This window comes from Prionailurus viverrinus, chromosome B3 (assembly GCF_022837055.1).
Source record: "Prionailurus viverrinus isolate Anna chromosome B3, UM_Priviv_1.0, whole genome shotgun sequence".
NCBI classification, from domain to species: Eukaryota; Metazoa; Chordata; class Mammalia; order Carnivora; family Felidae; genus Prionailurus; species Prionailurus viverrinus.
The window spans coordinates 22,782,728-22,808,275 of NC_062566.1; the positions used below are offsets into that span (position 1 = coordinate 22,782,728).

A 25,548-nucleotide genomic window follows, 5' to 3' on the forward strand; every position below is an offset into this window, starting at 1 on the left:
CCTCTATACCCACAGAATAACTCCCTCATGTCTCCTTGACTCAAATGTCTTTGACACAGAGCAAGAATCCATCTGGCTGTCTCTGACTCACATTACTGGGTAAGAAATGTAGGGGAGACATGTGAATAAAATGAGGACAGTCACCACTTTTCCTGGGCATCTCATAGGATAGTTGGGGTTCACATAAGGTTAAGAATGTGAGGATACTATTCAGATGCCAATGGTTGTTGCAGCAATTTAATAAGATGCTAAAAAACTTTTGATGGTATTCCATGTATGGCATGGGTTCCATGTGGTAGAGAGAAAGAGGTCCTAGGTGTCACTACTGTGGATTCCAAGTTCTTAGATTTAGTAGTTGTATGACATTGGGCAAATTTCTAAGCCTCTTTGAGTTCTAAAATTTCACAAAGATGGCATTTGTATGTATACACTCATGTAATGCTTTTACTCTGGAAAATTTGCTTCTATTATTTCTTGGATAAATTCCTTCTTTCATTTCATTCTGTCCTTCCTGAGATTTTTTAGAAGTTAAATGTGGGATTTCCCATAATGAACTTTTATGTGTATTATTTTTCTTCTGTAATTTATTCTTTGACTTTTGCCTCTAGAATCTGGGCTATTTGTTGGATTTTCTTTCTGTCAGCCTACCTATGTTTATTTTGCTTAGTAATTATGGATTTAATCAATTTTTCCTCTGGCTTTTCCCTTTTTTTATTCTTGTAATTGAGGTTTTATTTTGAGGTAATTTTACCTTCATATGAAGTTGTAAGGAATAATATAAAGAGATCCCATGTACCATTTACCAGTTTTCCTCAATGGTAATAGAATTCAAAACCATAGTACTATGTCACAATCAGAATACTGACATTGATACACTCAATATACAGAAAATTTTCATCAACACAATGATCTCTCCTGTTACCCTTTTATAGCCATACCCACTTCCTTCCACCTTGCCCTGTACTTAACTCCTCACCACCACTAATCTATAACTTTAGATTCTTCATTCTATAACTTTATAATTTCAAGAATATCATATAAATGGAAACACGGAGTCTGTAACCTTTGAGATTTACTGTTTTCACTCTACATAATTCCCTGAAGATTCATCAAGGTTGCCATGTATGTCAATATTTAATTTCTTTTTATTGTTGAGTAGCATTCCATGGTAGGGATGTAACACAGTTTATTGAAGTACATCTGGTTTGTTTCTACTTTTTAGGTATCACAAACAAAGCTTCCATAAACTTCCATAAACTTCCAAGCTATAAATGTAGCTTCCTACATTTATATGTAGGTTTTGGGTGAATATACATTTTCATTTCTCTAGAATAAATGTCCAGGAGTGCAATTGCTGGGTTTTATGATAGTTTCAAGGTTCAGTTTTTTTAAGACATTGCCAAACTATTCTCCAGAGAGATGGTACCATTATATAGCCCCAATGATAATGTATAAGTGTTAAAGTTTCCCCACATACTTGTCAATATTTGGTGTTGTTACTATTTTTTATTTTATCCATTCTTATATAGGTATGTGATAATATCTTATTATAGTTTTAATTTACATTTCTCTAATGGCTGATAACATTACACATCCTTAAAAATAGTAAAAAATGTCAATTGTATGCCGTATACATTTTTCCACATTTTTCAAAAAAGTAATTCCAAACCCTGAGTCAATTAGAGAGGGCCCCTGACAGAGTAAGTGTAGAGTTAACACTCAGTACAACTGGGTATCTGCAATCGAGGAACAAGTATCATTCAATGACTAGAGCTACTAGGGTACAAAGATTCCAAGGCTTAATATATTTATGATTCATTACAGCTGTGTTCCTGCTTTAAGAGGGAGCTCATTCAACAAATGTTTATTGATATTTTAGGTTAATAGCCATATAAATGGTCCATGTTAAATTCTGTCCTTGATAATCCCATCCACATTCCTTCTACACGTTCTGGGGAATCAGCACTACCTAGAGTCTTCTCACTGCTTGAGACCTAGCTCAAAACTTTCTTCTCTGGAGAACCTTTTCTGACTTTCTCTCTAGTCTGTCTGTCTGTCTGTCTCTCTCTCTCTCCTCTCTCTCTCTCTCTCTCTCTCTCTCTCTCTCTTTCTCTCTCTCTCACTCTCTCTCTCTCTGATGCTCCCTCAGCACTCTATGCATGCTGCCATTAGAAGACATATCTGTTTAAGGTGTTACCTTAGCTTAGGTGACCATCTCCCCAGTCAAGAGCACAGTGTCAGGTTATAGCAGAGGCTCAGGAAGGTTTCATGAACAAATGCCCACAGAAAGGACACATTTCCAGGTTACTCTGGTTCTGTTTCTATCACTGATGTTAAATGTAGCTGTGAACACAATTATTGCTTTTCCTGGGGTTAATGCTTAAATGGGGGCATTTTAACAGGTGTGTAGTCTCATAAGAACTTGAGATCTCAGCTGCTGAATTAGGTGAATTGGCTGTCTCCAGAAATCACAGCACCTCATTGAATAACATTAATCCCCCTTTGTAAACAAAGAGATAAAATAAATTGAAAGTTATTGATTTAATAGTCACAGATCAATCAAAGAACAAAGCACACTGGATTATCTAAGCATGCTTGGATAAGAGAATAAAAAGTTAAAATGTATCTTGTGTGTTTATATAAGATTCTTCAAAATCCTCTTTTGTTCCCAAAGGTGATTAGGCCTCCTAAATACGAGAAGGACTCTAATACAGCTCCCTCAAAAGATTATCAAAGCCCTTCTGTTTGCTTATCAGAGGTCAGTCTCTACTGACACTTTCTCTAATTCACCTTTCAATTTCTCCAAAGGACAATACCCCTTTCCAAAAAAGAAAAATCTTTAATCTTTCTTCTTACTCTTAGGTTAGAGTCTCTAGTTCTTTGCTTACCCACTCATCACTTCTTCCCTAACCCCTTACAGAGGGAATAAGACTGCAACTGAAGATGACTTCTGATTCAAAATGTTTCTAAATATAAACCACATCTGTGTGGGTACAGTGTGGATGCAGCATGGGAGCACATTTACTTTGAGATGTCAATAATTATTGTCCTCAGGTTGCCAAGTAGGAATGTCAGGAGAAGTTCTGCAGAGAGTAGGAAGTGACAGGCCTTGTAGAGAAACAAAACAGTTCTAGAATTGGCTCAAAGCTGAAGATGGGTTTCCACTCTGTAAATCATCCAGACTCTCCTTAATATACTTTCAATTTGGCATGTACTAACCATCACTTCACACTCACTACAGCATTAGCAACCCCTTCCCTCCATGCATCAGTACGCCCTTACCTCCCAGGCAGGCTCCAAGGGCCAGGGCATACATGAGTGGTGGTGCAGGCAGGCTGACCTCGGGGTCTTGGCTGAGGTTCAGAAGTACAGGAATCTGTAGAGGAAAAGAACACTAAAATCATATCCATGGAAGCCCAGAAAAGCTTCCCATAGTGTGACTGACTTGCAAGATCCAAAGCATTTTTTTTCACAAACTATAAGAAGCATCAGATGTTCAAAAGGAAACCAAAGTAAACTTCAGAATCCACAAAACCTTGAGTTTGAGCCCACTGGTATGTTTTTGTTTACACCTATATGACCAGCTAACTGGTCCTCTTTTTCCTCAGCTACCCTGACTACTGTTGTGGATCTTAAATGGGGTACCATCCTATAGAACCTCCTACAGTGGCTGGGACCATAACTATAACCATCTAACTAGCATTTCTTAGCCCTGCAGTGGACCAAGTCCTATACTAACCCCATGCACATATAATTTTATTTAATCCTCAAACATCCTTCTGGTGTATTTGTTATTCCTTCAATTGATAGATGAGGAAATCAAGGCATGGAGAGACCCATATCTTATAAGTGGCCAAACTGGAACCTGAACACAGTTCTCTGATTCCAAACTGGTAAAGTTGTGCTAAACCACTTCACACCAGTGCCCTCTGGGCAGTATTCCCAATCCTGTTTATGTTAATTATATGATAACAGTTATCATAATCAACAATCAGAAAGTAGAATTCTCTAGTCAATCATGCACATTTTGACAAAGATAAATTTCACATTATTGTAATCAAAGAAACATGTAGTAGTTGTAAAGTTTCTGTAACGAATTTGTGTCCCAACAGCATGCCCTCTTGTGGCTCTTGTTGCTAATGTAGGAGAAGGAACTGGGAGTAGGGGGTGAGGTGGAATGTAGCCATGAGGTCTGCTTCCAGTTCACTTAGGGGGAATGTCTATGATGTCACTGCTAGGCATCTAAAGGCAGCCCACGAGATGTTACGGAGGGACCCTTGGACCTGTTGCCTCAGAGCAGTTGCCTTGTGTAAATGTCTTTAAAGAGTTGGAGGAGGAGGGTTCCATTGGTAAACCATTGAAAAAGCATTTCCCAAAGTCAGAAGCAGAAAGTTGAAACCAATGTGGAGACATATAAGTGACATGTGATTTCATCACAGTAGAGAATCAGGGGACGGCAGAACCATGCTCTGGTAGATAACAGGTCACCTGATATCATAAAAAGTAATGCCTCATTGTTTATCTAGGAAGAGTGGATCACTCCCTTGTCTTTATCCCTGCAGTGGGACTTCATGTGTATGCTTCTGCAGTGGCCCCCAGGGGGCAGATGGATCTACTTCCCCACCCCAACTGACACTGGGCTTGGCGCATGGCTTGCTTTACCAAAGATAGGTAAGTGGTCTAGAAAGAAGCATCTCACATTACTGCAAGCCTCTCCAGAGCTTCGGGTTCAGCCATGAGAAGAGCATGCATTAGGAAGTGCTACTGATCTATGGACTCGCCAGAAGGAAGACACATTTAGGGGGCCCCATGAGCCCCAGCAGAGCACTGACCAGAAGGCTGTAGTCAACCTGCAGACCTATTCACCTACTGTATACACTCCTCTCTGCTAGACTACTGCATACACTCCTACTGCACATGTTGCTCTGCCAGCCCTGCATATAGCTCTCCAGATTTGCCTTGTAGGTCTGAGAAATAGCACTTAGTGTTTGTTGGATCACAAGGGGCATTTTGAAAAGCTCACTTTTTCATTTTCAGTAGCCCCAAATATTTACTGGAAGAGAAATGAGTAACATCCTGGGAAATCTATCTGATGCAGAAACAGAAACTCCTGACACAGGGGGCCCCTGAGCAGTCTTCACAGCATGTTTCACTCTTTGATTTTGTTGTCTCATAATGAACCCAAATGTTACAGATGCAGTCTCTAACTTGAAGTTTTGGTTCTTTGGAGAAGCAAGCAAAGGGCAGCTTCTCACAGCACTTGGGCATCTCTCCTCTGGAACCTTCCCTTACTTTCCCAAAGTGACTGATTTTTTTATGACACATTATGCCCATAGCTTACTCCCATCATTACATATAACACACATCTTCTTCCTCCACCAGGTTGGGACCATATTCTCTTGTCCATATTCATTTCTGCCTTTTTTTCAGACATTTAAATTTTATTCTTTATTTTTTAAAACTTACATCCAAATTAGTTAGCAAATAGTGAAACAATGATTTCAGGAGTAGATTCCTTGATGCCCCTTACCCATTTAGCCCGTACCCCCTCCCACAACCCCTCCAGCAACCCTCAGTTTGTTCTCCATATTTATGAGTCTTTTTTGTTTTGTCCCCCTCCCTATTTTTATATTATTTTTGTTTCCCTTCCCTTATGTTCATATGTTTTGTCTCTTAAAGTCCTCATATGAGTGAAATCATATGATTTTTGTCTTTCTCTGACTGACTTCTTTCACTTAGCATAATAATACCCTCCAGTTCCATCCATGTAGTTGCAAATGGCAAGATTTCATTCCTTTTGATTTCTGAGTAATACCCGATTGTGTATATATACCACATCTTCTTTATCCATTCATCCATCGATGGACATTTGGGCTCTTTCCATACTTTGGCTATTGTTGATAGTGCTGCTATAAACATGGGGATGCATGTGTCCCTTTGAAACAGCACTCCTGTATCCCGTGGATAAATGCCTAGTAGTGCAATTGCTGGGTCGTAGTGTAGCTCTATTTTTCATTTTTTGAGGAAACTGCATACTGTTTTCCAGAGTGGCTGCACCAGCTTGCATTCCCACCAACAATGCAAAAGAGATCCTCTTTCTCTGAATCCTCGCCAACATCTGTTGTTGCCCGAGTTGTAAATGTTAGCCATTCTGACAGGTGTTAGGTGGTATCTCATTGTGGTTTTGATTTGTATTTCCCTGATGAGGAGTGATGTTGAACATTTTTTCATGTGTCGGTTGGCCATCTGGATGTCTTCTTTGGAGAAGTGTCTATTCATGTATTTTGCCCATTTCTTCACTGGATTATTTGTTTTTGGGTGTTGAGTTTCATAAGGTCTTTGTAGATTTTGGATACTAACCCTTTATCTGATATGTCATTTGCAAATATCTTTTCCCATTCCCTTGGTTGCCTTTTAGTTTTGCTGATTATTTCCTTCATTGTGCAGAAGCTTTTTATTTTGATGAGGTCCCAGTAGTTCATTTTTGCTTTTGTTTCCCTTGCCTCTGGAGACATGTTGAATAAGAAGTTGCTGTGGCCAAGATCAAAGAGGTTTTTGCGTGCTTTCTCCTCGAGGATTTTGTTGGCTTCCTGTCTCACATTAGGGTCTTTCATCCACTTTGAGTTTATTTTTGTGTATGGTGTAAGAAAGTGGTCCAGGTTCATTCTTCTGCATGTCGTTGTCCAGTTTTCCCAGCACCACTTGCAGAAGAGACTGTCTTTATTCCATTGGATATTCTTTCCTGCTTTGTCGAAGATTAGTTGCCCATGCGTTTGTGGGTCCATTTCTGGGTTTTCTATTCTGTTCCATTGATCTGAGTGTCTGTTCTTGTGCCAGTACCATACTGTCTTGATGATTACAGCTTTGTAGTATATAGCTTGAATTCTGGGATTGTGATGCCTCCTGCTTTGGTTTTCTTTTTCAAGATTGCTTTGGCTATTCAGGGTCTTTTCTGGTTCCTTAGAAATTTTAGGATTATTTGTTCTAGCTCTGTGAAGAATGCTGGTGTTATTTGATAGGGATCGTGTTAAATATGTAGATTGCTTTGGGTAGTATCAACATTTTAACAATATTTGTTCTTCCTATCCAGGAGCATGGAATCTTTTTCCATTTTTTCGTGTCTTCTTCAATTTATTTCATAAGCTTTCTATAGTTTTCAGTGTATAGATTTTTCACCTCTTTGGTTAGATTTATTCCTAGGTATTTTATGATTTTTGGTGCAATTGTAAATGGGATCGATTCCTTGATTTCTCTTTCTGTCACTTCATCATTGATGTATAGGAATGCAACTGATTTCTGTGCATTGATTTTATATCCTGAAAACTTTGCTGAATTCATGAATCAGTTTTTTGGTGGAATCTTTTGGGTTTTCCATATAGAGTATCATGTCATCAGCAAAGAGTGAAAGCTTGACCTCCTTCTGGCTGATTTGGATGCCTTTTATTTCTTTGTGTTGTCTGATTGTAGAGGCTAAGACTTCCAATACTATGTTTAATAATAGTGGCAAGAGTAGACATCACTGTCTTCTTCCTGACCTTAGAAAAACTGAAAGTTTTCCCCCATTGAGGATGATATTAGCTTTGGGTTGCTCGTATCTGGCTTGTATGATCTTGAGGTAGATCCTTCTATCCGTACTTTCTTGAGGGTTTTTATCAAGAAAAGATGCTGTAGCTTCTCAAATGCTTTTTTCGCATCTATTGAGAGGATCATATGGTTCTTGTCCTTTCTTTTATTGATGTGATGAATCACATTAATTGTTTTGTGGATATTGAACCAACCCTGCATCCCAGGTATAAATCCCACTTGGTCGTGGTGAATAATTTTTTTTAATGTATTGTTGGATCCGGTTGGCTAATATCTTGTGCAGGATTTTTGCATCCATGTTAATCAGGGAAATTGGTCTATAGTTCTCCTTTTTAGTGGGGTCTCTCTCTGGTTTTGGAAACAGGGTAATGCTGGATTCATAGAAAGAGTTTGGAAGTTTTCCTTCCATTTCTATTTTTTGGAACAGCTTCAAGAGAATAGGTGTTAAGTCTTCCTTAAATGTTTGGTAGAATTCCTCTGGAAAGCCATCTGGCCCTGGACTCTTGTTTTTTGGCAGCTTTTTGATTACTAATTCAATTTCCTTACTTGTTTTGGGTCTGCTCAAATTTTCTATTTCTTCATGTTTCAGTTTTGATAGAGTATATGTTTCTAGGAATTTGTTCATTTCTTCCAGATTGCCCATTTTGTTGGCATATATGATCATAATATTCTCTTATAATTGTTTTTATATCTGTTGTGTTGGTTGTGATTTCTCTTCTTTCATTCTTGATTTTACTTATTTGGGTCCTTTCCTTTTTCTTCTTGATCAAACTGGCTAGTGGGTTATCAACAATTGTTAATTCTTTCAAAGAACCAGCTTCTGTTTTCATTGATCTGTTCTACTGTTTTTTGGTTTCAATAGCATTAATTTCTGCTCTAATCTTTATTATTTCCTGTCTTCTGCTGGTTTGGAGTTTTATTTGGTGTTCTTTTTCCAGCTCTTTAAGGCGTAAGTTTAGGTTATGTATCTGAGATCTTTCTTCCTTCTTAGGAAGGCCTGGATTGCTATACACTTTGCTCTTATGACCGCCTTTGCTGCATCCCAGAGGTTTTGGGTTGTGGTGCTATCATTTTCATTGACTTCCATACACTTTTTAATTTCTTCTTTAACTGCTTGGTTAGCCCATTCATTCTTAGTAGGATGTTCTTCAGTCTCCATATATTTGTTACCTTTCCAAATTTTTTCTTGTGGTTGATTTCAAGTTTCATAGCATTATGGTCTGAAAATATGCACGGTATGATCTCGATCTTTTTGTACTTACTTAAGGCTGATTTGTGGACACCATCACTTCTAATTTCACTTTCTATCACTCTTTCTTTGCCCACTTAGCTCCAATCACACTGGCCTCCTTAGCTTTCCTTGGACACATCAAGCAAGCTTCTGCTTCTGAGTCTTTCTACTTTCTATTCCTTCTGCCAGAGACTCTTCACACAGATCATTAGGAGCTTGGTCTTGCTTCCTCACTTATATTCTTAAAATATTACCTTCTCCATAATAAATTGATTGCCAGCCATCTCCTTTTTACTTATTTTTTTCCCATAGCACTTAATACCTAACATTGTGTTATGTTACTTGTTTTGAACTGGTTAGTTGTTTAGTGTTTAATTTTAAATAAATGTACATGTTCATATAGTTTAAAGTGCTAAGTCAGTCTAGAATTCTTATTTAAAAACAGCACTTTTATATAACCTTAATTTCCTCTTTTTCTCATGGAAAAACTTTTTCATCATTTGATGCTTTCTAATTTTATTTTTTGTCTTCTGAGTGGTACTGTCTGTGTTTCTGCTCCTTCTCTGGCTGCGTCCTCTTTTGCCTGAGTTCTAGCGTCTTTCTATTTGTTTCCTCTTTGGAGAGGCAATGGCTTCCTTAAATTGACACATTTGGGTGCCGGATTTCATAAGGGATATCAGTCTATAGTTTTCTTGTAGTGTTTTTACCTGGTTTTAGTAATGCTGACTTCATAGAATAAGTAAGTATTGCATTCTCTTCAGGTTTGGGGATAGTTTGAGAAGGACTGGTGTTAATTTTTCTTTAAAAGTTTTTAATTTAAATCATAAAGCATTTATTAAATGTTTCACATGTTTTGTAAAACTCACCAGTTTGGAAGTGTTCCCTCCTTTTTAATATTTTGGAAGGCTTTGAGAAAGATTGACATTAATCATTCTTGACATTTTTGGTAGAATTCACCGGGGAAGCTATCTGGTATTGGGTTTTTATTTTTTGGAAGATTTTTCATTACTGATCCTATTTCCATACTAGTTATGGTTCTATTCAAGTTTTCTGTTTCTTTGTGATTCAGTCTTGGTAGCTTGCATGTTTCTAGGAATTTGTCCATATCTTCTCAGTTGCCTAATGTGTTGTAATATAACTGTTTGTAGTAGTCTCTTATGATCCTATGTACTTCTGTGGTATCAGTTGTAATGTTTCCTTTTTTGTTCCTGAGTCTTCTTTTTCTCTTAGTCTAGCTACAGATTTGTTAATTTTATTTATCTTTTCAAAAAACTAGCTCTTAGTTTCATTGATGTATTCTATTGCTTTTCTAGTCTATTTTTTTTATTTCTGCTCTAATCTTTTGTTATTCCCTCCTTTCTGCTAACTTTGGGCTTAGTTTGTTCTTTTAGTTCCTTGATGTGTAATGTTAGATTACTTATTTAAACTTATTTTTTCCTAATGTGGGCATTTATTGCTGTAAATTTCCCTCTTGGAACTGCTTTTTCTATCTCATAGGTTTTAGTATGCTATGTTTCCATTTGTGTCAAGATGCTTATTTCCCTTTTGATTTCTTCTTTGACTTATTGGTTCTTCAGGGGCATGTAGTTTCATTCCACATATTTGTGAATTTTTCAGCTTTTTGTTTGTTATTGTTTTTAGTTTTATACTACTGTGACTGGAAAAGATGTCTGATATGATATCAATCTTCTTAATTTGTTAAGACTTGTTTTGTGACTTAATGTATGACCTGCCTAGAGAACGTTCGATTAGTGTTTGAGAAAAATGTGCATTTTGCTATTGAATGGAATGTTCTGTATACGTGTGTTAGGCACATTTGTTCTAAATTATAGTTCAGATCCAATATTTCCTTTTTGATGCTCTGTCTGAATGATCTTTCCATTTTTGAAAGTGGGGTCGTGAAGTCCACTATTAATACTATATTGTTGTCTAATTCTACCTTCACACCTGTTAATACTTGCTTAATATATTTATGTACTCTGATGTAGGGTGCACATATATTTACAATTGTTATAATCTCTTGTTGAATCAACTCCTTTAGCATTATATAACGACCTTCGTGTGTCTTTACAGTTTTGATTTAAGGTATATTTTGTCTGATACAAATATAACTACGCCTGCTCTCTTTGGTTTGCATTTGTATGGAGTATATTTTCCCATCACTTTGTTTTGATGTATGTCCTTGATGTTGAAGTGAGTCTCTTGTGGCAGCATATAGTTGGTCTTTTTTTTAAATCCATTTAGCCACTGTGGGTCTTTTGATTGGGGAATTTAGTCCATTTACATTTAAAGTAATTATTGATAGGGGTGCCTAGGTAGCTCAGTTGGTTGAGCATCTGCTTGTTGACTTTGGCTTAGGTCATGATTTCATGGTTTGTGACTTTGAGTCCCATGTCAGCCTCCATGCTGAAGGTACAGAGCCTGCTTAAGATTCTCTCTCTCCTCTCTCTGCCTCTCCCTCAAAAATAAATAAATAAAATTTTAAAAATAAAGTAATTATTGAAATTGAATGACTTAATTTTGCCATCTTGTTAATTGTTTTCTCATTATTTTGTAGTTCCTTTTTCTCTCCCTTGTTGTCTGACTTTGTAAATTGATGGTTTTCTATAGTGTTCCGCCTTCATTCTCTTCTCTTTATCATATGTATATCTACTATGATATCTGCTATATGGTTTTTGTATTGTGGTTACCCTAAGGCTTTCATAAACATCTTATAGTCACAATAATCTATTTTAAGCTCATAACAACTTAGCTTCAATTGCATATAAAAAGTCTATGCTTTTGCTCTTTCTTTCTTTCTTTCTTTCTTTCAAAAGGGCACAAGTGAGTGAGGGGCAGAGAGAAAGAGAGAGAGAGAGAGAGAGAGAGAGAGAGAGAGAGAGAGAAGTGGGGCTCATCCTAGGCAGGGCTCATGTTTTACTAGAAGCGGGGTTTGTTTTCACCTAAAGCGGGTCTTGAGCTAACCCAAGGCAGGGCTCATGCTCACCTGATGTGGGACTCAAGCTCATGAACAGTGAGATCATGACCGGAGCCAAAGTCAGATGCTTAATGACTGAGCCACCCAGGTAGACCCTATTTTATGTTTTTGATGTCACAGTATACATCTTTTAATCTTGTGTATCCATTAACATATTGTTGTAGGTATATTTATTTTTAGTACTTTACCTTTTAACCTTTATACTAGAGTTAAGTGTTTCACATTCCACCATTATAGTATTAGAGTATTCTGAATTTGACTGTATACTTACATTTACCAGTCAGTTGTATACTTTAATTTGTATTTGTGTTATTAATAAGTATGTATGTTTTCATTTTAGCTTGAAGAACTTTGTTTAGCATTTCTCACAAGGCAAGTCTAATGGTGATGAATGTCTTTAGCATCTGTTTGTCTAGGGAAGTCTTTATTTTTCCTTAGTTTCTGAAGGACTGCTTTGCTGGGTAAAATATTCTTGGTTGGCAGTCTTTTTCCTTCAACACTTTGAATATTCTCTTGTGGACTACAAGGTTTCTGCTGAGAAATCCACTCATCACCTTATGGGTGTTCCTTTGTATGAGAGGAATTATTTTCTCCTGCTCATTTTACAATTCTTTGTCTTAATTTTAGGTACTTTAATAATACTGTGTCTAGAGAAGGGTTTTTTATTTCTTTGGTAGAGTCATGTTTTCCTGATTCTTCATGATCCCTCTAGTCTTGAATAAATAGTCACCTCTTCCAGATTTAATGGACTGACTTATGTAAGGAAAGACCTTTACCTTTAGGTGAGGGCATGCTGGAGTGTGTTGTGACCTAGGTAGAGTGGTTGAGGGTATGGAGTGTTGGGAAAATGTGACAGCTCTGTTCTGGGGTATATGGTAATGTTAGCTCAGCCTGCTGAAGTCCACAGCATTGACACTGTGTGGTCCTTGGTGACTGTCATGGGTGGTCCACAGAGGCTACAAAGGCTGTTGTGATCCCCAGGAGTGCTTCCAGGTTCTGTGGTTAGGGGCCAGAGTTAGCAGAAGTGGTGGTCAGAGCTGATGATGAGCACATAATTCATTGCAGGGGGAAGCTGCAAGTGCCTTCTGGTGGTAAGGACCATTTGCAAATATACACATAGTTGTGGGGGCCAGGAGAAGCATCAAGGGGTAGGGCCAAACGAGGTTACACTGCAGCTGCAGAGGCTCTGGTTGTCTGTGTGTACTACCATAGCTACTTGTTCTTGCCACAGGTGCATGATGGGAGGCTAGTTTTAGGAGATAGGCTAGGGGCATGCAGGTGTACAGCTGGAAGGGCTACCTGCAGGTGAGCCCAGTGGTGCAGACCACTGACAGGAGATAAGGCCAAATGTAGGCCCACAAGTTAGTATGGGGGCCTTGGCTACTGGTATGCACTCCTGTGACTACAGGATCTTGCCATGTGTGTGCATGTGGCAGTAGAAGTCAGTGACACATATCAGGCCAGCAATACGTGAGTAGACAGTTGGAGGGGCTAGCCCTGAGCATATGCACAGGGGTGGGAGTCAGCTGTAGGGGTCTAGGCTTGTGTCTTGCACTTGCACAGTTGCAGCAGCCTGGGCTGGCTACTGATGCAGGTCCTGGGCTATGGGTGGGGCTAGCAGAGAGGAAGTGAGGAGGGATTCAGGTGGCTGGTGTCAGGGAACACAAATACCTGTGGGGAACACAAATACCTGTGGTAAATCTTCAGGGGTCTGTGACAACCATTCTGGCCATTAGTGTCTTCAGGGGTCAAAGCTACCAGAGTCCTCTGCAGATCAGGTCACTATGAACTGCAGTCTGCCTTTCTGTGTAGCCGATACTGGTGGGTCCTGCTTTTCTTCCTTGTTCATAGCCATCTCTGTATGTCTCAGGTTTGCCAGGTTTCTGGGTGGGGTGAAATTCAAGTGGGTACTTTGTGTGGTGCCCTGAAAGGCTGGGTAAGTATGTTGCTCAATACACTTTCTTTCCTGGTGTGGGGACCTCATTCTAGCTAAGAAGTTACCTCTTGGAACTGAGCAGTGCTGGCTTGGCCAATGGATGACACAGGTAAAATTAAACTTTTTCCTTATCTTTCGTGTGGTTTACTCAGGTTTTCTCAGGTTCCACTAACATTTCTTAAGTGGACCATAGTCTCATCTCAGAGCTGCTTTTGTTTGTGGATTGCTGTCTAATTGTTCATCTTTGAAAGGATACAGAGGCTGGGTCTTATAGTCCACCATCTTGACAATGTGACTTTGATTATCTCTTTTATGAGATGAATTTTTCCTCTCTTGATGCTTCAAGTATTTTCTTTTTGTCTTTTGGATTTGATCATTTGACTATAAGCTGTCTTAGTGTAGGTCTCCTTGAGTTATCCTGCTAGTAGTTCATGGAGTTCCTTGGACATGTATATTCATGTATTTCCTCAGATTTGGAAAGTTTTTGGACAGTATTTCTTCAAATATTTTCTCTGCCTCTTTTTTTCTATCTTCTTCTGGGGCTCCTATAATACATATATTGCTATGTTTGATGGTTCTTACAGTTTCTTTTTTTTTTTCTGAAATTTATTGACAAATTGGTTTCCATACAACACCCAGTGCTCATCCCAAAAGGTGCCCTCCTCAATACCCATCACCCACCCTCTCCTCTCTCCCACCCCCCATCAACCCTCAGTTTGTTCTCAGTTTTTAACAGTCTCTTATGCTTTGGCTCTCTCCCATTCTAACCTCTTTTTTTTTTTCCTTCCCCTCCCCCATGGGTTCCTGTTAAGTTTTTCAGGATCCACATAAGAGTGAAACCATATGGTATCTGTCTTTCTCTGTATGGCTTATTTCACTTAGCATCACACTCTCCAGTTCCATCCACGTTGCTACAAAAGGCCATATTTCATTTTTTCTCATTGCCACGTAATATTCCATTGTGTATATAAACCACAATTTCTTTATCCATTCATCAGTTGATGGACATTTAGGCTCTTTCCATAATTTGGCTATTGTTGACAGTGCTGCTATGAACATTGGGGTACAAGTGGCCCTATGCATCAGTGCTCCTGTATCCCTTGGATAAATTCCTAGCAGTGCTATTGCTGGGTCATAGGGTAGGTCTATTTTTAATTTTCTGAGGAACCTCCACACTGCTTTCCAGAGCAGCTGCACCAATTTGCATTCCCACCAACAGTGCAAGAGGGTTCCCGTTTCTCCACATCCTCTCCAGCATCTATAGTCTCCTGATTTGTTCATTTTGGCCACTCTGACTGGCGTGAGGTGATACCTGAGTGTGGTTTTGATTTGTATTTCCCTGATAAGGAGCGACGCTGAACATCTTTTCATGTGCCTGTTGGCCATCTGGATGTCTTCTTTAGAGAAGTGTCTATTCATGTTTTCTGCCCATTTCTTCACTGGGTTGTTTGTTTTTTGGGTGTGGAGTTTGGTGAGCTCTTTATAGATTTTGGATACTAGCCCTTTCTCTGATATGTCATTTGCGAATATCTTTTCCCATTCCGTTGGTTGCCTTTTAGTTTTGTTGGTTGTTTCCTTTGCTGTGCAGAAGCTTTTTATCTTCATAAGGTCCCAGTAATTCACTTTTGCTTTTAATTCCCTTGCCTTTGGGGATGTGTCGAGTAAGAGATTGCTACGGCTGAGGTCAGAGAGGTCTTTTCCTGCTTTCTCCTCTAAGGTTTTGATGGTTTCCTGTCTCACATTTAGGTCCTTTATCCATTTTGAGTTTATTTTTGTGAATGGTGTGAGAAAGTGGTCTAGTTTCAACCTTCTGCATGCTGCTGTCCAGTTCTCCCAGCACCATTTGTTAAAGAGGCTGTCTTTTTTCCATTGGATGTTCTTTCCTGCTTTGTCAAAGATGAGTTGGCCATACGTTTGTGGGTCTAGTTCTGGGGTTTCTATTCTATTCCATTGGTCTATGTGTCTGTTTTTCTGCCAATACCATGCTGTCTTGATGATGACAGCTTTGTAGTAGAGGCTAAAGTCTGGGATTGTGATGCCTCCTGCTTTGGTCTTCTTCTTCAAAATTCCTTTGGCTATTCGGGGACTTTTGTGGTTCCATATGAATTTTAGGATTGCTTGTTCTAGTTTCGAGAAGAATGCTGGTGCAATTTTGATTGGGATTGCATTGAATGTGTAGATAGCTTTGGGTAGTATTGACATTTTGACAATATTTATTTTTCCAATCCATGAGCAGGGAATGTCTTTCCATTTCTTTAAATCTTCTTCAATTTCCTTCATAAGCTTTCTATAGTTTTCAGCATACAGATCCTTTACATCTTTGGTTAGATTTATTCCTAGGTATTTTATGCTTCTTGGTCCAATTGTGAATGGGATCAGTTTCTTTATTTGTCTTTCTGTTGCTTCATTGTTAGTGTATAAGAATGCAACTGATTTCTGTACATTGATTTTGTATCCTGCAACTTTGCTGAATTCCTGTATCAGTTCTAGCAGACTTTTGGTGGAGTCTATCGGATTTTCCATGTATAATATCATGTCATCTGCAAAAAGCGAAAGCTTGACTTCATCTTTGCCAATTTTGATGCCTTTGATTTCCTTTTGTTGTCTGATTGCTGATGCTAGAACTTCCAGCACTATGTTAAACAGCAGCGGTGAGAGTGGGCATCCTTGTCGTGTTCCTGATCTCAGGGAAAAAGCTTTCAGTTTTTCCCCGTTGAGGATGATGTTAGCTGTGGGCTTTTCATAAATGGCTTTTATGATCTTTAAGTATGTTCCTTCTATCCCGACTTTCTCAAGGGTTTTTATTAAGAAAGGGTGCTGGATTTTGTGGAAGGCCTTTTCTGCATCGATTGACAGGATCATATGGTTCTTCTCTCTTTTTTTGTTAATGTGATGTATCACGTTGATTGATTTGCGAATGTTGAACCAGCCCTGCATCCCAGGAATGAATCCCACTTGATCATGGTGAATAATTCTTTTTATATGCCGTTGAATTCGATTTGCTAGTATCTTGTTGAGAATTTTTGCATCCATATTCATCAGGGATATTGGCCTGTAGTTTTTTTTTACTGGGTCTCTGTCTGGTTTAGGAATCAAAGTAATACTGGCTTCATAGAATGAGTCTGGAAGTTTTCCTTCCCTTTCTATTTCTTGGAATAGCTTGAGAAGGATAGGTATTATCTCTGCTTTAAACGTCTGGTAGAACTCCCCTGGGAAGCCATCTTGTCCTGGACTCTTATTTGTTGGGAGATTTTTGATAACAGATTCAATGTCTTCGCTGGTTATGGGTCTGTTCAAGCTTTCTATTTCCTCCTGACTGAGTTTTGGAAGAGTGTGGGTGTTCAGGAATTTGTCCATTTCTTCCAGGTTGTCCAATTTGTTGGCATATAAGTTTTCATAGTATTCCCTGATAATTGTTTGTATCTCTGAGGGATTGGTTGTAATAATTCCATTTTCATTCATGATTTTATCTATTTGGGTCCTCTCCCTTTTCTTTTTGAGAAGCCTGGCTAGAGGTTTGTCAATTTTGTTTATTTTTTCAAAAAACCAACTCTTGGTTTCGTTGATCTGCTCTACAGTTTTTTTAGTTTCTATATTGTTTATTTCTGCTCTGATCTTTATTATTTCTCTTCTTCTGCTGGGCTTAGGCTGCCTTTGCTGTTCTGCTTCTAGTTCCTTTAGGTGTGCTGTTAGATTTTGTATTTGGGATTTTTCTTGTTTCTTGAGATAGGCCTGGATTGCAATGTATTTTCCTCTCAGGACTGCCTTTGCTGCGTCCCAAAGCGTTTGGATTGTTGTATTTTCATTTTCGTTTGTTTCCATATATTTTTTAATTTCTTCTCTAATTGCCTGGTTGACCCACTCATTCGTTAGTAGGGTGTTCTTTAACCTCCATGCTTTTGGAGGTTTTCCAGACTTTTTTCTGTGGTTGATTTCAAGCTTCATAGCATTGTGGTCTGAAAGTATGCATGGTATAATTTCAATTCTTGTAAACTTATGAAGGGCTGTTTTGTGACCCAGTATATGATCTATCTTGGAGAATGTTCCATGTGCACTCGAGAAGAAAGTATATTCTGTTGCTTTGGGATGCAGAGTTCTAAATATATCTGTCAAGTCCATCTGATCCAATGTCTCATTCAGGGCCCTTGTTTCTTTATTGACCGTGTGTCTAGATGATCTATCCATTTCTGTAAGTGGGGTGTTAAAGTCCCCTGCAATTACCACATTCTTATCAATAAGGTTGCTTATGTTTATGAGTAATTGTTTTATATATTTGGGGGCTCCGGTATTCGGTGCATAGACATTTATAATTGTTAGCTCTTCCTGATGTATAGACCCTGTAACTATTATATAATGTCCTTCTTCATCTCTTGTTACAGCCTTTAATTTAAAGTCTAGTTTGTCTGATATAAGTATGGCTACTCCAGCTTTCTTTTGGCTTCCAGTCGCATGATAGTTCTCCATCCCCTCACTCTCAATCTGAAGGTGTCCTCAGGTCTAAAATGAGTCTCTTGTAGAGGGCAAATAGATGGGTCTTGTTTTTTTATCCATTCTGATACCCTATGTCTTTTGGTTGGCGCATTTAATCCATTTACATTCAGTGTTATTATAGAAAGATACGGGTTTAGAGTCATTGTGATGTCTGTATGTTTTATGCTTATAGTGATGTCTCTGGGCCTTTGTCTCACAGGGTCCCCCTTAGGATCTCTTGTAGGGCTGGTTTAGTGGTGACAAATTCCTTCAGTTTTTGTTTGTTTGGGAAGACCTTTATCTCTCCTTCTATTCTAAATGACAGACTTGCTGGATAAAGGATTCTCGGCTGCATATTTTTTCTGTCTAGCACCCTGAAAATCTCGTGCCAATTCTTTCTGGCCTGCCAAGTTTCAAAAGAGAGATCAGTCACGAGTCTTATAGGTCTCCCTTTATATGTGAGGGCACGTTTACCCCTTGCTGCTTTCAGAATTTTCTCTTTATCCTTGTATTTTGCCAGTTTCACTATGATATGTCGTGCAGAAGATCGATTCAAGTTACGTCTGAAGGGACTTCTCTGTGCCTCTTGGATTTCAATGCCTTTTTCCTTCCCCAGTTCAGGGAAGTTCTCAGCTATTATTTCTTCAAGTACCCCTTCAGCCCCTTTCCCTCTCTCTTCCTCCTCTGGGATACCAATTATGCGTATATTATTTCTTTTTAGTGTATCACTTAATTCTCTAATTTTCCCCTCATACTCCTGGATTTTTTTATCTCTCTTTTTCTCAGCTTCCTCTTTTTCCATAACTTTATCTTCTAGTTCACCTATTCTCTCCTCTGCCTCTTCAAGCCGAGCTGTGGTGGTTTCCATTTTGTTATGCATTTCGTTTAAAGCGTTTTTCAGCTCCTCGTGACTGTTCCTTAGTCCCTTGATCTCTGTAGCAAGAGATTCTCTGCTGTCCTGTATACTGTTTTCAAGCCCAGCGATTAATTTTATGACTATTATTCTAAATTCACTTTCTGTTATATTATTTAAATCCTTTTTGATCAGCTCATTAGCTGTTGTTATTTCCTGGAGATTCTTCTGAGGGGAGTTCTTCCGCTTGGTCATTTTGGATAGTCCCTGGGGTGGTGAGGACCTGCAGGGCACTTCCCCTGTGCTGTGGTGTATAACTGGAGTTGGTGGGCGGGGCCACAGTCAGACCTGATGTCTGCCCCCAGCCCACCGCTGGGGCCACAGTCAGACTGGTGTGTGCCTTCTCTTCCCCTCTCCTAGGGGTGGGATTCACTGTGGGGCGGTGTGGCTCATCTGGGCTACTTGCACCCTGCCAGGCTTGTGATGCTGGGGATCTGGCTTATTAGCTGGGGTGGGTAGGCAAGGTGCTCGGGGGCAGGAGGGGCAGGCTTAGATCGCTTCTCCTTAGGTGATCCACTTCAGGAGGGGCCCTGTGTCAGCGGGAGGGAGTCAGATCCGCTGCCGGAGGTTTGGCTCCGCAGAAGCGCAGAGTTGGGTGTTTGTGCAGAGTGAGCAAGTTCCCTGGCAGGAACCGGTTCCCTTTGGGATTTCGGCTGGGGGATGGGCGGGGGAGATGGCGCTGGCGAGCGCCTTTGTTCCCCACCAAACTGAGCTCTGTTGTCAGGGGGCTCAGCAGCTCTCCCTCCCTTTGTCCTCCAGCCTTCCCGCTTTCCGAGCAGAGCTGTTAACTTATGACCTCCCAGACGCTAAGTCGCGCTTGCTGTCGGAACACAGTCCGCCCGGCCCCTCTGCTTTTGCAAGCCAGACTCGGGGGCTCTGCTTGGCCGGTGAGCCGCCCCTCCGCCCCGGCTCCCTCCTGCCAGTCCGTGGAGCGCGCACCGCCTCGCCGCCCTTCCTACCCTCTTCCGTGGGCCTCTCGTCTGCGTTTGGCTCCGGCGACTCTGTTCTGCTAATCCTCTGGCGGTTTTCTGGGTTATTTAGGCAGGTGTAGATGGAATCTAAGTGATCAGCAGGACGTGCGGTGAGCCCAGCGTCTTCCTAAGCCGCCATCTTGCCGCAACACGGTTCTTACAGTTTCATAGGCTCTCTTAATTTTTTTTCCTTCACTTTTCCTTCTTCTCCTCAGATTTGATAATTTTGAATGTCTTACCTTCAAGTTTGCTGACCCTTTCTTCTGCATGCTCAAATATGCTGTGAGTTCTTATGAGTTTTTATTTCAGTTATGGTAGTTTTCAGCTCCAGAATGTCTACTTCATTCCTTTTTATAATTTCATTTTTTAATAACTTTTATCTATTGATATTCTTATTTTATTTCTGCAACATTTTCTTGATTTCTTTTTGTCCTTTGCCTATGATTTCCTTTTGTTCATTGAACACGTTTAAGACAGGTGATTTAACATCTTTGACTAATAATTCTAATGTCTGGGTTTCTATCATTGTTTTTAATTTCTTCAGCTGTGAATGGGCCATATTTTCCTATTTATTTGTATGTTTTATAAGTTTTTTTGTTAAGAACTGGGAGTTTTGAGTATTATGTTGTAATAGCCCAGGAGATTTAACTCCCCCACTCCTCAGGGATTATTAAATGTCACTTATTGAGAAACTAGAACCATTAATTTCTGACTTTTCCAATATTTTTTTGCACAGTGTGCATTTCTTATTGTGTGTGGCCATTGATGTTTCTCTTCTATTATCTCTATGGTAAACCACTATTTTGAAAAACATTTTCTTAAGTGTTTTGCTCCCAAAAGTGTGGGGGAAACAAGTAGTTTCATTAAATCTGGAAACTGCCTCATCCCTCAGGGATTAAAACAGTGGCCAGCCTCTGTGCTAACCCCTTAGTGATCAAACACAGTGATCAGTAATCAACACACACACCAAATTTTTTGGAGGACAGGATCCACCTTGTCCACCTTGCTAGCAGGAATTTGCACTATAAAGGTAGATTGCTACCTCCATTGTTATCTGCCACAGGGATGGGAGAATGGAGAATAGTAACCAGTATAAAAAAAGCCAAAATTAATCAACCTCTTTATTAATCTCTTCCTTGGCTCCTGCAAGTGTTTTTCCACACTCCATATTTCCAAAATAGTTACAAGAATACTTCAGGGACATTTGTGGGTCTGATTCCAGACAACACAATAAAACAAATATTGCAATACAGTGTATCAATTGCCTTTTTGATTTTTCAGTGAATATAAAAGTTATATTTACACTATACTGTAGTCTATTAATTGTGCAATAGCCTTATACCTAGAAAATAATGCACATATCTTAATTTAAAAATTCTTTGTTGCTGATAATAATGCTAACCAGCATCTGAGCTTTCATCAAGTTATAATCTTGCTGGTGGAGGAAATTACCTCCATGTTGATGGCTGCTGACTGTTCAGGGTGGTAGTTGCTGAAGATTGGGGGTTGTTGTGGCAATTTTTTAAAACAAGAAAACAATGAAGCTTGCCACATCAATTGACTCTTTTCATGAATAATTTCTCTGTAGCATGTGATGTTCTTTGATAACATTTTACCCACACTAGAACTTCTTTCAAAATTTGAGTCAGTCCTCTCAAACCCTACTGCTCTTTTAACAACTAAGTTTATGTAATATTCTACATCCTTTGTTATCATTTCAGCAGTCTTCACAACCTTTTCACCAGGAGTAGATTCCATCTCGGGAAACCATTTTGTTTGCTCATCTATAAGAAGCAACTCCTCATCAGTTAAATTTTTATCATGAGATTGCAACAATTCAGTCACATCTTCAGGTTCCACTTCTAGTTCTCTTGATATTTCCACTACATCTGCAGTTACTTCCTCCTCTGATGTCTTGAACCTCTCAAAGTCATCCATGAGGGTTGGAATCAACTTCTTCCAAACTCCTGTTCATGTTAATATTTTGACCTCTTCCCACAAAACATGAATGTTCTCATTGGCATCTAGAATGGGGAATCCTTTCCATAATGTTTTCAATTGACTTTGCCCAGAGCCATCAGAGTGATCACTATCTGTGGAAGTTATAGTCTTAGAAAAACGTTTTTCTTAAATAGTAAGACTTGAGAGTTAAAATTATTTCTTGACCCATGGGTTGCAGAATGGATGTTAGCTAGTAGGCATAAAAACAATAATCTCATTGTAAATCTCCATCAGAGCTTTTGTGTGACCAGGTACATTATCAATGAGCAATAATATTTTGAAAAAAATCTTTTTTTTCCCCTAGCAGTAGGTCTTAACAGTGGGCTTAAAATATTCACTAAACCATTTTGAAAACAAATGCAGGGGCGCCTGGGTGGCTTGGTCGGTTAAGTGTCTGACTTCGGCTCAGGTCATGATCTCATGGTCCATGAGTTCGAGCCCCGCGTTGGGCTCTGTGCTGACAGCTCAGAGCCTGGAGCCTGTTTTGGATTCTGCGTCTCCCTCTCTCTCTTCCCCTCCCCTGTTCATGCTCTGTCTCTCTCTGTCTCAAAAATAAATAAATAAATAAATAAATAAATAAATAAATAGAAAGAAAACAAATGCACTGTCAGCAAGACTGCAATTCCATTTATAAAGCACAGGCAGATTAGATTTAGCATAATTCTGAAGGGCCTTAGGATTTTTCAAATAGTAAATGAACATTGGCTTCAACTTAAAGTTACCAGCTGTATTAGACCCTAGCAGGAGAGTCAGCCTCTTTGAAACTTCGAAGCTAGGCATTGACTTCTCCTCTCTAGCTAGGAAACTGCTAGATGGCATCTTCTTCCAATAGAAGGCTGTTTTGTCTACACTGAAAATGTATTATTTAGTATAGTAGTCACCTTCATTAATTATCTGAGCTAGATCTCCTGGATAACCTGTTGTGGCTTCTACATCAGCACATACTGTTTCACCTTGTACTTTCATGTTATGAAGACAGCTTCTTTACCTTAAGCCACATGAACCAACCTCTGCTAGCTTCAAACTTTTTTTCTGCAACTTCTTCACCTCTTTCAGCCTTCATAGAATTGAAGAGAGTCAGGGTCTTGCTTTGGATTAGACTTTATCTTAAGGGAATGTTGTTACTGGTTTGATCTATCCAGATGATTCAAACTTTCTCCATATCACCAATAAGGCTGTTTCACTTTCTTATCATTTTTGTGTTCACTGGAGTAGCACTTTTAATTTTATTCAAAAATTTTTCCTTTTCATTCATAGCTTGGCTGTTCAGTGCAAGAAGCCTAGATTTTAGCCTATCTTGGCTTTTGCCATACCTTCCTCACTAAGTTATAATTTCTAGCTTTTTGTTTAAAGTGAGAGATGTGAAATTCTTCCTTTCACTTTAACACTTAGAGACCACTGTGGTGTTATTATATGAACTAATTTCAATATTGTTATGTCTCAAATAATAGGAAGGCCTGAGGAAAGGGAGAGAGATGGGGGAATAGCTGGTCAGTGGAGCGATCAGAACACACACAACATTTATCAATTAATTGTACTATCTTATATAGGCGTGATTTGTGGTGTCCCAAAGAAATTACAATAGTAACATCAAAGATCACTGATCAAAGATTACCATAACAATAATAATAATAATGAAAAAGTTTGAAATATTGTAAAAATTACCAAAATGTAACACAGAGACCCAAAGTGAACAAATGCTGTTGGAGAAATGGCATGCCAATTGACTTGCTCCATTCAGGGTTGCCACAGACCTTAAATTTGTAAAAACTGCAATATCTATGAAGCACCATAAAACGAAGTGCAATAAAGAAGGTATGTATGATTGAATTGCATTTCTCCAAAAGATAGGTTAAAGTCCTTATCCCAAGTTCCTGAAATTGTGAATTTATTTGGACATAGGGTCTGTATACAGATCTTAAGTTAAAATTAGTTCATTAGGATGAGCCCTAATCCAATATGACTTGTGTTATAATAAAAGTGGGAATGTGGACATAGAAGCAGATATGCAAAGAAGGAAGAACATGTAAAGATACACAAAGCATAGTTAGCTCTGTCACTGGAGTGAGGCACCTATGAGCAAGAATTGTTGGCAATTACCAGAAACTAGATGAAGCAGCAAAGGATGGTCCTCTAGAGTTGTCAGGGAAAGCATGGCCTACTAACATGATTTCAGACTTCTAGTTTTCACCACTTTGAGACAATGTACTTCTGTTCTTTCGAGCTACTTGGTTATGATAGCCCTAGAAACTGTATGCAGTTAATTCAGATAGTTGCCAACAGTTCAGTAATTATTTAGGTGGAAGGATGGATTTCTGGAGCTACCTACTCTGCCATCTTCTATGACATCCTTATTTATTATTAAAATTTTTCTCTCTCTCTGCTTACTCTCATGTAAACTCGATGAGGGCAGGGAACTTTGTCTCTTATATTAACTGCTATGTGGACGTAGCATTAATAGAGTGCTGCAGCCACAGGTCATTTGTGAATAATTATTAAATGTTTTCAGACACAAATGACATAACCAGTAAGGAAATCGAATTAGTAATCAAAAAGCTGCCAAAAAACAAGAGTCCAGGGCCAGATGGCTTTCCAGAGGAATTCTACCAAACATTTAAGGAAGACTTAACACCTATTCTCTTGAAGCTGTTCCAAAAAATAGAAATGGAAGGAAAACTTCCAAACTCTTTCTATGAATCCAGCATTACCCTGTTTCCAAAACCAGAGAGAGACCCCACTAAAAAGGAGAACTATAGACCAATTTCCCTGATTAACATGGATGCAAAAATCCTGCACAAGATATTAGCCAACCGGATCCAACAATACATTAAAAAAAATTATTCACCACGACCAAGTGGGATTTATACCTGGGATGCAGGGTTGGTTCAATATCCACAAAACAATTAATGTGATTCATCACATCAATAAAAGAAAGGACAAGAACCATATGATCCTCTCAATAGATGCGAAAAAAGCATTTGAGAAGCTACAGCATCTTTTCTTGATAAAAACCCTCAAGAAAGTACGGATAGAAGGATCTACCTCAAGATCATACAAGCCAGATACGAGCAACCCAAAGCTAATATCATCCTCAATGGGGGAAAACTTTCAGTTTTTCTAAGGTCAGGAAGAAGACAGTGATGTCTACTCTTGCCACTATTATTAAACATAGTATTGGAAGTCTTAGCCTCTACAATCAGACAACACAAAGAAATAAAAGGCATCCAAATCAGCCAGAAGGAGGTCAAGCTTTCACTCTTTGCTGATGACATGATACTCTATATGGAAAACCCAAAAGATTCCACCAAAAAACTGATTCATGAATTCAGCAAAGTTTTCAGGATATAAAATCAATGCACAGAAATCAGTTGCATTCCTATACATCAATGATGAAGTGACAGAAAGAGAAATCAAGGAATCGATCCCATTTACAATTGCACCAAAAATCATAAAATACCTAGGAAT

The 25,548-nt window shown here is 39.0% G+C and overlaps 1 protein-coding gene across 1 annotated transcript in view; it reads right to left on the reverse strand.

Annotated features, from left to right (window-relative positions):
- The window catches only part of OCA2 (OCA2 melanosomal transmembrane protein), a 492,037-nt gene that overhangs the window by 173,890 nt on the left and 292,599 nt on the right, over window positions 1-25,548 (reverse strand). The window contains exon 21 of the mRNA XM_047864593.1: window positions 3,283-3,376. Within this exon, the coding sequence (XP_047720549.1) occupies window positions 3,283-3,376 (94 nt within the window). The remainder of the gene's footprint in view (window positions 1-3,282; window positions 3,377-25,548) is intronic.